We start from the raw sequence: 14,288 nt of genomic DNA on the forward strand, positions 1-14,288 counted from the left end.
ACTACTGGGTAGAGATCATACTACCTCCATCGGAGTCGAAGGAGCGACGCTCATTGGTACACCCGGGTTTGCAGCGTTCGGTGGCATTGAGCACGCCCAATGAGATAGAAGGTATCCTACTGGATCGAGAAGTATGTCGTCCGAATGGCAGACGCGTGTGTAGCAATGAGACCTGGAGCTATGAAAGGTATGCGTTTGGTTCATTGAGAGCAAACAAGTGCGAGCAGTAGCTGACAGGGATTCTAAATCGATTCAGTTATCAACTCATCACTGGCATCACCGATGACATCTAAGGAACCATGGATTCTAGCCGTAAAGAAACCTTTACTCTCTTTCTCTCCTATACAATACAACTACGTCACTATATTTTCCAATATGAAGCAGCTAAAATTCTTAAACGGGTGCAGTCATTCTCAAAGCGAGCAAGCGTCAGGGTTCAAAGAGCAGTCCTTCTGGAACGGACTAGAGACACAATCGAACGAACCATCGGCGCCAATGAGCCCGACGGAGACGGAAGCGACCGAGTGCCGACCGCCGAGCGCCTCAAGGCTAGAGCGTCATTAATAATCTTGGCGATGACCCTCGGTTGGCTGTTCAAGAGGAAAAAGGAAAAATCTTGCCCAACGTTGGTCATCTGCTGGCAGTTGCTGTAATATCAGCCAAAGTGATCGGAGGGTCTATTCTACAAACACAGTATATGACACATCGTCCCTGATCTTGCCCTACATCGACCTTCCCCTATTCCATCGCTTGCTGGGCGGAATAAGCTACACGCCACTTCACCCGAAAAATCCAGCGCTAAGCGGGACCGGCTGTGCCATATTCGATCCATCGCGTGAAGCGCTGTCATAGGCGCGCCGTCAGCTTCCAACTTAACGTTCGTTATCCTGTGTATATCATTGCTTGTGCGATTGGAGCGCCTTGAATGTTTTTAGTTTGCTTATCATTCTTGTCTCCGGGTTCTATGCTTTCATAACTGTCAGCCAATCAATACTGGCCATAATTTCTAGTGCTTTTATCACAGACAAGACGACTGGCTGCTCTGTCTCCATCCGGTCCACTAAGCCCCCCTATGGGCCTTCCTTACTCATGGTCACAGTAAACAGTTGCTTTGTGCATACAAAGCCATGCAGAACTCAGAAGTAGCTGCGGGATTGTTGCCCTCATGGAGTGTGCAAGATAATCATCCCATCATTCAAAAGGGTGCAGGCACCCACAGCGGCCAAGATCTGAGGAGCCGGAGGCGCAACCCACTGGTGAGCGACATCCTCTTCCGCTCTTGGATGTACATCAGTTGAACTTAATGGTGGCAGGCATGCGAAGCGTGTTATAAGAAGAAGGTCAAGTGCGAGACCGAAGGTTCCGGCGCAACATGTATACAATGCCTGCGTCGTAATACAACTTGCAAATTTACCACGAGAAAAGAGAAAAGAGATGACTTGAAGAGGTAATCATCTACTCTCTAGATCCTCTATACATATCCGACCTGAAGGCATTTGCTAATAAACACCCGTAGGGCACACTACGTGAGGACTCTGGAAAACCGAGTGAAGAGGACAGAGTCTATTCTCAGAGCCGCTGGCCTTCTAAGCGATGACCTGATGAGTTTGGATGATGGGCTCAGCGACGATGATGATAGAAGGCCCGACTATGGAAGTGACTCGGAAGATGAATCGATCTCGCCTTATTTTAGCCCTCGCGAGGTCTCCAGCCGGCGTAGTTCGGGGGCATTGACCTCGGATGGCTCAAGGGACTATGATCATCTGCAGTACCGTGCGCCAACTAAGGAAGACGCAGGATCTACTGCATCTCATGCCACACCATCTCGTCAGTCACTCGGCCCTACCAACTTGTCCAAGCTTCCTGAGGATGGGAGCTCTTTTTCGAAAAAGTGCCCTCACACCCATGCCCCCGTATTCAAGTTGGATAGCAGAGAGGATTCAAGGTACTACGGTATGGCAACCGTCTATAATGCCACTTTCTGGCACCTATTGTGTTTCTAACGTATACTAGGTCGGTCATCTTCGCTGTCTATTCTGTCGCGGGAGGCACTGGATTGGATCAAGCACAAGACGGGCGAAGACACGATACTTAACGTCGTATTTTCCGACTCCAATAGTGATAACGCCTGGGATGCCTGGCGACCGGAAGTTTTCCATGACCTGTTTGCCTCGCAGGTGTTCAAGCCTTTGCCCCCGAGAGCAGAGGTGTTCACTCTGTTGCGGGACTATTTTCGCACAGTGAACCGCCTATTCCCGCTCTATGATGAATCGTCTTTCATGCAGCTTGTTGAATGGCAATACACCCAACAAACGTGTGACGATGCTGCCCGATGGGCCAGTATCAATATCATCCTCTCGTTGGCCTACGAGTACCGCTTCTCTAACTGTCAAAAATCGGAGAAAGATCGAGAACGTGCATGGCTTTACTACAAGAACGCAATGTCAGTTTTTGCGGAGCTCTCTCTGCGACGGACTGACCTCCTAAGCGTGCAAGCCCTTTTAGGCATGGCTTTCTTTCTTCGTGGAAACTCGGGGACCCAGTCAGCATTACCAATAATCACGGCGGCCATGCGCATTTGCCAGCGGATGGGTCTACATCGCAATATACCAAGGCCTTACCTCACCCCAAAGGAACAGGAGCAAAGAAGGAGGGTATTTTGGATTGCATATATCCTCGATCAAAGGTAAGAAGTGCAAGCTTCAAATCTACAGTCCATCCTTTCTAAAGCTGATCAAACTTGTGATTTTTATATAGCGCCTGTGTTCGATCAGGAAGCGCCCCAGCCCAGCACTTCGAAGACTTCGATGTTGATTTCCCTGTTGATCATATTCACGATCCGTTTGTGAAAGCTCGCGACGGCTCGTTCTTCCGCCATCTTTGTCAGCTTACGGTGATCAAAAGCCGCGTGTTCAGCAAGCTTTATGCAGCGAAAGCTTTGGAGAATAAGTCACCAGAGGAGATCTACAACAATATTCGGGAGTTACACGATGAGCTCGAGGAGTGGAGGCGTGTCAATGCGCTCGAGTTTCGAATGAAACAAAGAGGTGCTGGTCAGGACTTCCTGCTCGGCTTTGCCTCGGCAGGACTGCAGTTCGTCTATTATAATACCATGATTATGATACATCGACTGCCTCTGATGATTCAATTTGCCTCGGCGCACTGTATCGCGAGAGGCAACCACCCCCCAATGGACTATGACTTGATATCGAGCGAGGCGTCTGCTTCAGCTGCGATTTCCGTCCAAGCCGCCCGGGACACCGTGAGACTAGTGAACAATTTGCCATGGGGTGATATTGCATGGATATGGTGAGCAATAAACAAAATCTTTGTTTGCGCGGCGGCTCTTTGACGACTGACAATACCCAGGTCCTTACTGTACTACATCTTTTTGGCGGTCATGAACATTTTTGTGAATATTCTACGAGACCCGCAGAACGAGAAAGTCAAAGACGACCTACAGTCCTTGAACATGGCGGCGACGTTCTTCGCAACCCTCATTCCTGGCGATGGGCCTGGTCACTACGCTCGCTTCATGACGAGGATGTGTGCCAATTTCGAGCGCATAGCCAGGGTTGTCGTTGAGCGAAATCAGAGAACCGTCAAACCTAGTGAAACGAAACATCACAGTTCATCCCGCAAATCCAGCACTACCGCAAAGGATCAGAAATCCGTGCGTGCGGTATCCCCTCAGTCATCACGCACATCCGCCTATTCTAAATCCGGATCAAGCCCTCCCGTGCCTTCCTCCGTCCGCCTAAGCATCGACATTCCGAATCTCGAAGGCCTTCCCCCAGTCAACTCTGCCGGCTACGTGGTCCCCGATGGCCTGACCCCCAGTCCAGTACAGGGTCCGACATTCTCCTCTCACCCAGTTACAACCACAACCACGCAGCCTCTTTCTCAATCCACACCTGCACCTCCATCCGGTCCCCCTCGATCCTATGATAGCTCTTTACCAACAGGCCTCGAGAGCTCCTTCTTCCCCATCACAGTCAACAGTGACGGCTTCAACTTTTCCCAGCCCGAACTCTGGCAGATTCCCTTAACAGCAGACTGGGAAGTCACGCCACACGCCTTAGGCAGCTTGTTCGGGCCCGACTTCAACTATCTTTTCCCGGGGCAAACAGATTCGAGCAGTAATGAATTCCAACCGACGAGCCAGGTTGCCGGCCAACCCATGACAACTGCACCAGCGCCCATGGAATTCGCTTATCCCAATACCATGGCCGACGCGCAGAATCCCAGCCGGAACCGCAACCGCAGTCAGCATGGCGGGGTGCCTACAACTGCAGATCAGTCATTGCAGGAAAACGATATGTGGATGGCCGGCATGTATTCGAATCCATATAATCTCCCACCCTGACCGGACCAATATTTTCAGCTTCATGTGTGAATCTGAGAAATGAAATTGTACATACCGAGCATGAGTGACGATCAGATATTCAAATTATTAACTATCATTTAACTAGTGGAATAGGCTGATATCGTAATAAATTTTTCTTGATATAGTTCATTTGTACTGCACTTTGTACCTTGTGTAAACCAGTAACCCATGAAAAGGAGCAAGACACACAGTATGAAAAAGAACACCATCCCCTTCCCTTTGTTGATCCCAGAGTAAGAAAATAGAAAGAAACAGCCTAACCCCAACCAAACCAAACACCACCAGCCCCATCCATATACACAACCGGGAACTAAAAAATACTTACTAACGAAACAGAGAAACCCAATACCACCAAAACCAAACCAAACCAGACACCTCATCAGACAAAAAAAAAAAAAAAAAAAAAAAAAAAAAAAAAAAAAAAAAAATCACCTAACTAAAACACAACCCCGCTAAGTTTCCTAACCGCCATACTCCAAATCCCACCCCCAAGCTTCAACGCGGCCGCATCACCACCCTTCTTCTCAGCACCACCACGCAGCCCCTTCGAAAGAATCTTCCGCATCTCAACCTCCGAAAGACCAGCTTCATTCCCACTGCCGAATCCATACACCTTACTAGCGATCACATCGGTCTTGATATCCAAGGTACCGATATCACTCTTGTCACTACCACTCTCCTGGCCCTCATCACCATGGGTAGTATTATGCAAGATGCGGGTTGTGACAGCAAAGTCGACGTCAATGCGTCGGCGTTTGCCGTCGGGTGTGGTACCCGTGGAGAGGAGTGTGCATCTTGCGCGGAGGGAGGGAGAGGAGTCGTTCGCTTCGAGGAGCTTGAGTTTGGTGACGCCGCAGAATTCGAGCATGCGGGCTTCTTCTTCGAGTTTGAGGGTGAGGTCCCAGGCTTGGGAGATGAAATGGAGGAGGTGTTTTGGGGTGGGATTTTGTTGGGGAGTGGTTGTTGTGATGTGCGATTGGAGGGATTTGAGGACGAGGAGGGAGATGGGGGAGAGCTGGGCGGTGGGTGTTGTGGTGGAGCGCTTGGTATCGGATGTAGGGGCGTATTTTAGGTCGATTGGTGTGGGTGGGTTTGTGTTGTTGTCGGTGTTGGTGTGGAAGGAGGCAGGGTGGAAGGTGAGTTGGAGTTGGTTGCGGTAGGACATGGTTATGGCTGGGCCGGCGGAGGATCCTTCTGGAGGGGAGGTCGCGGAGATGATGCTCCAGCCGGTTTGGCGCTCCAGGTTGCGGACGGATTCTTTCAGCTCGCTAATCTCTTTGGCGCTCCAGCCGCGGCATTCTTCTTTGATTCGTTCTGCTTCCTCGATCTGAGCGGTGTATTCTGCTTTGAGTGCTGTGCCGGACTCGATCGTGTCGGTTTTGGTTTTGAGTTCCTCTTGCATCTCCTGAAGTCGGCGCTTCTTCGCTTCGATTTCGGCTTCCACGCTGGAGAGCTTCTCTCTTGTACTGCGGAGTTCGTCCTGGTCGCAGTTCTCCATCTCGTCTGCGAGTTGCTGGAGTGTCGTGGCTTCTTTTTCGAGGGCGGAGTGCTTTTCTTCGAGACCTGGTACGACTCCGGTCAAGAGGGCTTCATGCTTGGATAGGGTGTCGCCGTCGGCCTTCATCTCCTGCACGTGCCGGTCAAGTCCGTCTTTCAGGCCTTCGAGGAGCTTCATGCGCCACTCGTACCATGTGGCTTTGCTTTGGAGTCTGGCGTGCGTCTTGACGTTGCGGAACTGGTTGTCCATCAAGAGACGAATGTCGGGTGGTGCTGTCATGTATTCACGGAACAGCGGCGGGTTTTCGGCGTATGTCTCGGTTTCGATCGAGCGAATAATCTGTCTTCCTTCGGAGATATAGGACTTCAGTTCGCGACAAGACTGTAGTGTTGTTAGTAAGATAATAAAAGCAATATAGATGGAAGCGCGGAGGCTTACGTGTTGATAGAGCTCGAGCATGGGGACAGTGCAGAAACCAGCCGCCACGCAGGCTTCAAAGTCAGAAGCACTTGACTTAGTCTCGCTCTCAGTTGAAAGTCGCATTGCTCGTTTGGTAGCACTGTCAGGGGCAGTGGTATGCCGCCGTTTTGTCGTCGTAAGCTCCATGAAGTGGATGTTGGTCATGTTCAGGAAGTCCTGCAACTGTATTGGTTCAAATTGCGGACCAGGCTCTTCAGCAACAGCGTCCTGTTCTTCCGTTGGTTCGGCACTAGACGGTGACTTTGAGGACACTCGACCGGGTTTCTCCGGACTGGTCGCCAGGGAGCTGCCTTTCGGCTCCTGGAGAGGAGTGGTGCTCATCTTCAATGGAGAGCCACTGAAGAGTTTGAGAGGCGAACGGGCTGCACGCCCAACCGTTTCATCCTTGGACGGAGGTGCAGGAAGCCTGATGTTCTTCACCGGACTCACGTTTTCACGCCCCCTCAAACGCTTTGGTGTGCTATCAACATCTTCATCATCCATATCCAGCTCGGCTGGCCGTTTGCCGAGGACGCCACGAGCGGCGCCAACATGCAAGCTCTTTCTCCCACGCAGCTTATTTTTCTTCGGGGTAAGACTTGAGATCATGTCTTTCAGATTAGCTGTGGGGTCCCGATCATTGAGGGGTGGGGGCGGAATATGCCCATCTTCTCGGTTCTCTTCCTCTTCGCGCTCCCTCTCAACCTCCTCCTGAAGCTTCACGGGATCTTCAAAGCGCACTCCCTGTTTAGACGGTTCCTGGGGGATGAACTGCGGTGCCTCTTCACCGATCGATCGACGCTTGTCAAGCATAGCGGCCACCTTGGGCGACCCAAGGCCTTCTTTATCAATCCCGAGACCTGAAGATCGTCTTTTTCCATGAGGTTGTAAGACAAACAAAGGAGCGGACTCTCCAGATGCAGACTTCTCGAAAAGACTTTTACGCCTTGGAGATTTTGTCCCGCTTGCAGGTCCTGTAGGGTTCGGCTGCGGTGGCTTCTCGGGCGATGTACTCTGATCATCAGTGGATTTAGACGGAGTTTCGGCAGGTGAGAGTCCGCTGGCCTGCAGCGCCGGTTCCTTCGGGGATGGCTGTGATGTCTGAGAGGTCGGGGTGCTCAAAGCAGCATGGCTTAGGCTTTGTCGGGTCCGTCTGGATCTCACACTCGCCAGGCTAGGGCTTCCGTTTTCTGAAGCAACGGCAGCGACATGGAACGAGGCAGGTGATTTAGCTGGAAATTGACGAGCAGAACCCTGGAAGGGTGAGCTACCGAGGCGAGCAGCAGTCGCTTCGGCATTTGGCTCTACTTCCATTTGTTCTTCAACAGTCTCCTGTGGCCCTGCTTGAGGTGAGATTATCTTACCCACGGCAGCCGTGAAATCCATGCCCTGGGTTTGATCCTCATCTTGTGGTTCGGTTTGCTCCTGAGCTGCGGGAAGTATGCCACCAATGGCCCCGGTCATTTCCATGTCCATTCCTTCATCCATGTTGTCATCTTCGTTCTCCCAGGCAGAGAAGTCTGGTGCCTTGGAACTTGGCGTGAAGGATTCTGCTAGGCCATCGTCGTTTTCATTGGCGACATTAGCCGTGAATGGTTTGTTCAGAACGCCACCAACGACCGACTTAAATTCCATGGTCATCTCCTCATCTTCGTCTGCGTTGCTGTAGGCTCCTGTGGACTTGGCTGGCGAGATTGGCTGCGCTATACCTCCAACGACATTGGTCAATTCCATAGTTTGTTCATCGTACACGGTCTCTGCGCCAAGTGACATGCGACTTCTCATGCTCTGACGACGGCTCTGCTGGCCCGGAAGAATACGTCCAATGGCATTCGTCACTTCCATACTGAGGTCCTCATCCCCATTATCGCTTGCCGCATCTGCCTCAGCTGGTTGGTCGGCCACGAACCCTGAGGGCTGCATATTCTCCTGGTCATGCCGAGCGCTAATGTCTTCCCAATCAAAACTTTGGCGTTCACCTTTCTTGATCCAGGGTTGGAAGGCGCCTGTGATCTCCTGGTCGGCAATTTCCATCGACATGTCACCGTCATCATCGTCCTCAATGCCACGAGTGCCTGCTTCTCGGGCCGCTTGCCGTAGAGCCTCATTCAGCCGAGCACTGGAGCTGGTGCTAGCCTCAGACCCATCTGACCGAGTCGTGACTGCAGAACGAGCGGTAATATCGTCCATACTCATCGCGGTACTTTCCCCGTCAGAGCCGGAAACGGACGAATTGTCATCATCGTCGATGTCTTCCTGAGAACCTTGTAAACCGGTATATTCACTGCCGTCCGCCGAGCTCCCGCTGAATGGGCTTGAAGACATCTCCTGCGACGAAGTTGAGCGGTTCTGGAGCTGCTGTAGATCTGGGTACTGAACGGGGGAAAAGCCGATATCTGATTCTGCGTCCAGGTCGGGAGGAGGATCATCCGGGGGATTCTTTTGCGCGGAGGTCTGATTTGCCAGGGACGATGCACGCCTGGTTGAGTTGGAGGTAGACGAAGAGGTCGAGTCATCAGGTATCTCCACGACATTCCACGTGTGCAATGTTGCTTCTGGGGCAAACGAAACACGGCGATTTGCTGTCGCGGTCTGTCAGCTTAATGTTAGAATAGGAAAGCTGTATGACGAACCCATAGATTTCCGGCGCGCCTCTCTTCGCTCAAGGATCGTTTTGCGCTCGCGCTCCCGCTGTTCCTTCTCTTCTCGCTCTCTCACCGCGGCCATTTCATCCCGGATTGAAGCGGCGGTGAAGCTATCGAAAGGATTGGACGGGTCGTCACCCGCAGAGCCTGACGGTTGTGCCGGAGTATCGAAGTCTATTAACATGCCCTCTTTGCCCTGCTCCGGGGCTTCACCTGTGCCGTCATTGTGAGGTGGACCGCGAGCGGGAGTCCGTCTGCGTGTCTCCTCAAACGTAGGAATGTTGCGAACCGGGGAAACGGGAACTGTAGGTTTCAGGATAGACTTGAGGGGGAAGGCTGCAGTAGACTTGAACGCGACCGGATTGATATTAGTATAAGCGACAGATAAGGGCATCGGGGGGCAGAGTGCGGAGCTACCTTGCGTCGATTGCCATTTGAATCTTGGAGCGCATCTAGACCACCAGGTCCCATACTCTTGCTGCGCGACTTCTTATCCTTTGCCGAGAGCTTTGAACGCTCACCAATAGATTGAGAAGAGCTGATATTTGTGGTGGCATTCTCCTTGTCCAAGGTAGAGGTCAACTGCGATCGGGGGACATGGGCGATAGAGCGACGAGATCGCGGGCGGGAAGACCCCGCGGAGTCACTTCGGGACGCCATGGGGAGTCTATAGTGAGGGGAACATGAAAGATGAAGAAGAGATTAATGAGGTGGATTGAAAAGCGTCACCCGCGATATCCAACTGACTAGTTAGGGGGATCAGTCCGGGGAATGACAACAATCAACGAGGTTACTCCCCTAAAGTTTCACCATAAACACTTAGATGGATTGGGCCTCGAGCTTCCCGCGCGTCGCCCGGTCGGCGCTCATGTGACCGGGGGATGTAAACAAACCAAAACGGATAGCCCTAGCCGAGTCCCAAAACAGACTAGCGCCCCCATCGCACACTCACAGGCCGAATATCCGCCATCGTCGAATAAATCTTCTCCAACATCGACGTCGACCACCGCAGGCCCCGACACCCACCCTCCGCGACGAATTATACCACCCAGCTCGACTTCGCTTCCTCGTCGGACTGAATTCTCGCAACAATGGCGACCGAGTTGACCGTCCAGTCGGAACGTGCGTTCCAGAAGCAGCCTCACATCTTCGTCAACCCCAAGGCTCAGGCGAAGAGCAAGAAGGTTGGCACCGGCCGCCGTTGGTACAAGGATGTCGGTCTTGGTTTCCGTACCCCCAAGACCGCCATTGAGGGCTCCTACATCGGTATGCACGACCTATGTTGAAATTTTATTTTGCGGCGTTATCGACTTCCGATCATGCGGGACCGGGACTGGGAATCTTTCGGAGGCTATGGGGAGATGAGAATATGCCGCATGGGAAAGGGAGAAATCACCTGAAGAGCGCCAGCATGAGTCTACGATAAAATGCAACTACACCATGCAAAGGATCTGGATGAAATGCGACAAGAGAAGGAATCAGAGATCAGACCTGGAAAGAGCGCTTGGCGACAGATTTGCGGAACCCGGTTATTCTCATCTCTCAAAGGCTCCGGAGAAGTCCAGTCATGTTGTTCAAATCCCAGGTGGGACAAAATAACTGATATCGAACAGACAAGAAGTGCCCCTTCACCGGTCTGGTTTCCATCCGTGGCCGTATCCTGACCGGCCGTGTCGTCTCCACCAAGATGCACCGTACCATCGTCATCCGCCGTGAATACCTCCACTACGTCCCCAAGTACAACCGTTACGAGAAGAGACACAAGAACCTTGCCGCTCACGTCTCTCCCGCTTTCCGTGTTGAGGAAGGTGACTGGGTCACCGTCGGCCAGTGCCGTCCCCTCTCCAAGACTGTATGTCAAACCTTCCTCGGAATGTCTTCTACGATCGCTGGTGGCAAATACGTTTCTTTCCTATACGCCTGGAAAGAGTACGGATGATACCTAGTGCTACTGAAGATATTCCACATATGACTCGCACAATCGTTGCCATGGATGCGCTAACATACTATTCAGGTCCGCTTCAACGTCCTCCGTGTCCTTCCCCGTACCGGTAAGGCCGTCAAGGCTTTCTCCAAGTTCTAAGCGTCTCGATGAGGAAGGGTGTGTTTTCGCGAGGACGAACCTAGGGCAGCGGCGTGACTGGATATAAACGGAATAGTTTCTCGGGTTGGGATTGTTTCACGATTTCATGTCCCAGGTACCCTTGTGGAAGGAATATCCAATGAAAAAATTACTTTGATTCTCCCACATAGACTTTATATCTGTACGAGATCTCAGAGCACTGAGGGAGAGTTCAGTATGCTAGTGTGAAATCTAGCCTTTCTAATCGAGTCACTGCCGCTTCCAGTTTGGGTCTTCTGTAATCTTTCTTATCGCTTGCACTGCGGGCACTTAGCGCCAAAAGTCAAGGGTACTCGTAGGTTCACTGATCCATTCTAATCAGCTAATTATAGCAACTACTAGATACATTTTAGTAGCCTTTCAAACATCTCCAGGTCATTACTCAAACACTACAAAGTACATCTCTCCCCTTGGTACTAGCGTGCGCCTTTCCTTCGACCACACCTGCCGACCCTTATCTTACTATCTCCTTCAACAATCATGAGACTGAACCGATAATAACATCGACGACGAGTCCGCAATACAGGGTACTGTATATCTGGGGCAGAAAGAAGAACGAGACTACTGGAGAAGCCAGCGTCGTCGACGTTCTCGATCTCTCACAAAGCGAATGTGGGGCAGGACATCCTCTGACAACTCACGGGACATGCTCAGAATTGAATATCTAGTCTCGGTATCATGCATAATGTCGCTTTCGCCTTCTACGGATATACCCCTCATTTCCTGAGTATCATCGCTGGATGGCGGCTGCATATAGGATTGACAGTCGTCCTCTTCCATTTTCTGCGCGAGTCTCGCTTGTTCTTGGACCCATCCGCCAGTTTTGGGGTCGAAGATCTCGATGGTAGGGATGCGGGTCTGAGATATGTGCAAGTTCAAGGATGACAGTACTTGAGTGGCTTCTTCAGGCCAATCCGTAATCAGCTCAGCTGATCGGTTAGAATCTTGCTCAGAAAATAGGTTAATTTGTCGTCCAGTGACTTCTTCTTCCTCTCCATCTTCGTCTGTTATCAGTTCATCATCTGTATCTCTCATGAAGAACCAGTCAGGAGTGGAAAGGGGTTTTCGTTCTGAGGTATGTGCGGCTAACTCGCGGCCCATGCATGGTGAGCTGGCACCGATATCCTCAGATTCGCCATCACTCATATTCTCGTCTTCTGCAATAGATCCACACTCGGTGATTGAGTCGTCATCCGATATATCATGAACAATGGATTCTGGACGTCTCACTTCGCTGACACTGGTAGATGGTATAGAGCGATCGTAGCCAGCACATACTCCCTCATGAAAGGACTCCCAAGTTCCTTGCCTCTTCAGTCTCCAGGAGTGGAATAAGCCCTCGCTCACCTCCCTGCTGAACTCGAATGGGAGATTGATAGAGTTAAGAAATTTTCCTATTGCGTATCCCGAAGTGTGGTCAAGTTTGCCGGCATCTCTAGCTAGCTCGCCATGCAACTGCTTTCTGTTGTATTTATGAGATGCAAGTTTATCAAGCTGTAGGAACTGCCCAATCTCAGCATGCTCATCTGCGAGCTGTTGTATCGTGCTTATTTTTACAGCACATATTATAGCAGCGGGTGGTATCTTTCCCCATACCAAGAACTCGCCTCTACCGTCGTAGCCTCGGATACGCAGATTTTGTTCCCTGAATAGCTTAATCGCGGGATATACGTCGGTATCAAGCTTATGTGTGTCAATGATGGATATAATAGCGCCTTCTTTGTTCCAGAGTGCTCTGTGAACAGGCGATAACATTGAGCGAAACGTAGATATGAACGGTGATGGCGTTTTGTCGATGTGAACATGTCTAGAGAAGTAGTTGATAAATTCTTCTTGAGATATATCCCCAGGTGTGAAGAATTGGCGTCCATCTGCAAAAAGTCCGGCCAGGAATAGCATTTTTGAATTGACGCCTTGACTGTCGATATTAGACCATCTGTATATGACAGGGGGCACTTCATCAGTCCAACGTGAACGAGATCCCACAGTATTCGATTCTTTATGTGCTTTCTGCTGAATGTGGTATTAGTTTATATGTTACTCGGGTATCATTTGGGTCTCACATTCAAAATCTGCTCTTGTACACACCAAAAGCATACTTTGTCGCCGCCACTGCATAGGCTAATATCGATCTGAGTCATATCAACGATTTCTGGTACTGGTACTGATGCTTGTTCTTGCATCTCAGTAATGCCATCATCTCTTCTCTCAGGATGCTGTATCATAGACGTGTGCTGAGGAGTTATCTCTGATATCTCGACTTGTGGTGCCAGGCTCTGCTGATGGCTGCAAGTTTCCTCACCATCGTCGACATAATTCGGGACTATGTGTAAACCTAGTGACCTCGCAGTCCTTCTGATCCGTCCTAAGGTTGGGATCCAGCGCCAATGCCCCTCGGATGTATGCTGCTGAACTTCTCTCCACTCCGGGTACGAATATCTCACCATTTCACCCCACTGCGTGCGTAGAGTACTTGATGGGATGCCCTCAGTAAATCCGCATTCTGTCACCTCCGATTCAAATACTCGATTGAATATGTCTCTGAAGGCGCTCGTGTTTCTCTGAAAGAACTCATATAGACAGCAGAGGAACAGTCTCTGTTCCCGTGTCCATTTGTTTTGGAGTCGTGGAGTTCTATAGTCAAGACCAATCTCGGGATCCATCACGACAATCGAGTGTTGCATGAAAGAGTAGTAAAACGAGATAGTATGAGATAGTTTCTAGATTAGGCTTCAGCAAGAGAATGGTGGGCGACACAAGTGGAGTGGGCGAGCGATATTGCTAGTTTCTGTTGAGCAGGAATTTGTGGGTGAAGAATAAGCGAGGAAGCCATGATAGCTTGATCATAAATTTCAATCATAGCTACAAGTCTGTATTGTGAAAGTACTTCTGTGGCAGATGCAAGCAGATTCAAAAAAAGGCGTTTGCCCACTTTTCAGACAGTATAAGTGGGCTAGCTCTTATTGATATCGATTTGGGTGTGGCCACTGGAACCTATATCTGTACGGCAAGAACCTCACTCAGTATAAATAAGTTTAGGTCTTTTTATAGTATCGTTGTCAAAAGTTCAAAGTTGGCAGATTTGATATCTGAAATCCTTTTGGAGATTGATCGTGGGGTTACTATTGCTGGCAGTTACTAGCCACAAAGATATATATTTACTGATCACGTGAAGAC

At 50.6% G+C, this 14,288-nt stretch overlaps 4 protein-coding genes across 4 annotated transcripts; 2 read left to right on the forward strand and 2 right to left on the reverse strand.

Annotated features, from left to right (window-relative positions):
• The first annotated feature begins 890 nt into the window (after positions 1-890).
• Positions 891-4,595, forward strand: BO85DRAFT_197418 (transcription factor domain-containing protein). The gene is made up of 6 exons (XM_025654489.1): positions 891-1,256; positions 1,314-1,447; positions 1,517-1,953; positions 2,014-2,686; positions 2,758-3,309; positions 3,370-4,595. Exons 1-6 carry the CDS (start codon positions 1,128-1,130, stop codon positions 4,364-4,366), a joined length of 2,922 nt encoding a protein of 973 aa, XP_025510444.1. The 5' UTR covers positions 891-1,127; the 3' UTR covers positions 4,367-4,595.
• Positions 4,596-4,823: 228 nt separating this feature from the next.
• Positions 4,824-9,649, reverse strand: BO85DRAFT_492875 (kinetochore-microtubule binding complex subunit SPC105; the record flags this gene model as incomplete). The annotated part of the gene is made up of 4 exons (XM_025663801.1): positions 4,824-6,266; positions 6,324-8,926; positions 8,978-9,335; positions 9,407-9,649. 4 exons carry the CDS (start codon positions 9,647-9,649, stop codon positions 4,824-4,826), a joined length of 4,647 nt encoding a protein of 1,548 aa, XP_025510445.1.
• Positions 9,650-9,983: 334 nt separating this feature from the next.
• Positions 9,984-11,336, forward strand: BO85DRAFT_453846 (40S ribosomal protein uS17). Its single transcript, XM_025661147.1, has 3 exons — positions 9,984-10,255; positions 10,603-10,841; positions 11,004-11,336. Exons 1-3 carry the CDS (start codon positions 10,081-10,083, stop codon positions 11,070-11,072), a joined length of 483 nt encoding a protein of 160 aa, XP_025510446.1. The 5' UTR covers positions 9,984-10,080; the 3' UTR covers positions 11,073-11,336.
• Positions 11,337-11,672: 336 nt separating this feature from the next.
• On the reverse strand, positions 11,673-13,677 carry BO85DRAFT_431185 (uncharacterized protein; the record flags this gene model as incomplete). The annotated part of the gene is made up of 3 exons (XM_025658327.1): positions 13,175-13,677; positions 12,708-13,124; positions 11,673-12,644 (listed from the first exon to the last, which is right to left on the reverse strand). Exons 1-3 carry the CDS (start codon positions 13,556-13,558, stop codon positions 11,673-11,675), a joined length of 1,773 nt encoding a protein of 590 aa, XP_025510447.1. The 5' UTR covers positions 13,559-13,677.
• Positions 13,678-14,288: the final 611 nt, after the last annotated feature.

The sequence above is a fragment of the Aspergillus piperis genome (genome assembly GCF_003184755.1).
Source record: "Aspergillus piperis CBS 112811 unplaced genomic scaffold BO85scaffold_30, whole genome shotgun sequence".
NCBI classification, from domain to species: Eukaryota; Fungi; Ascomycota; class Eurotiomycetes; order Eurotiales; family Aspergillaceae; genus Aspergillus; species Aspergillus piperis.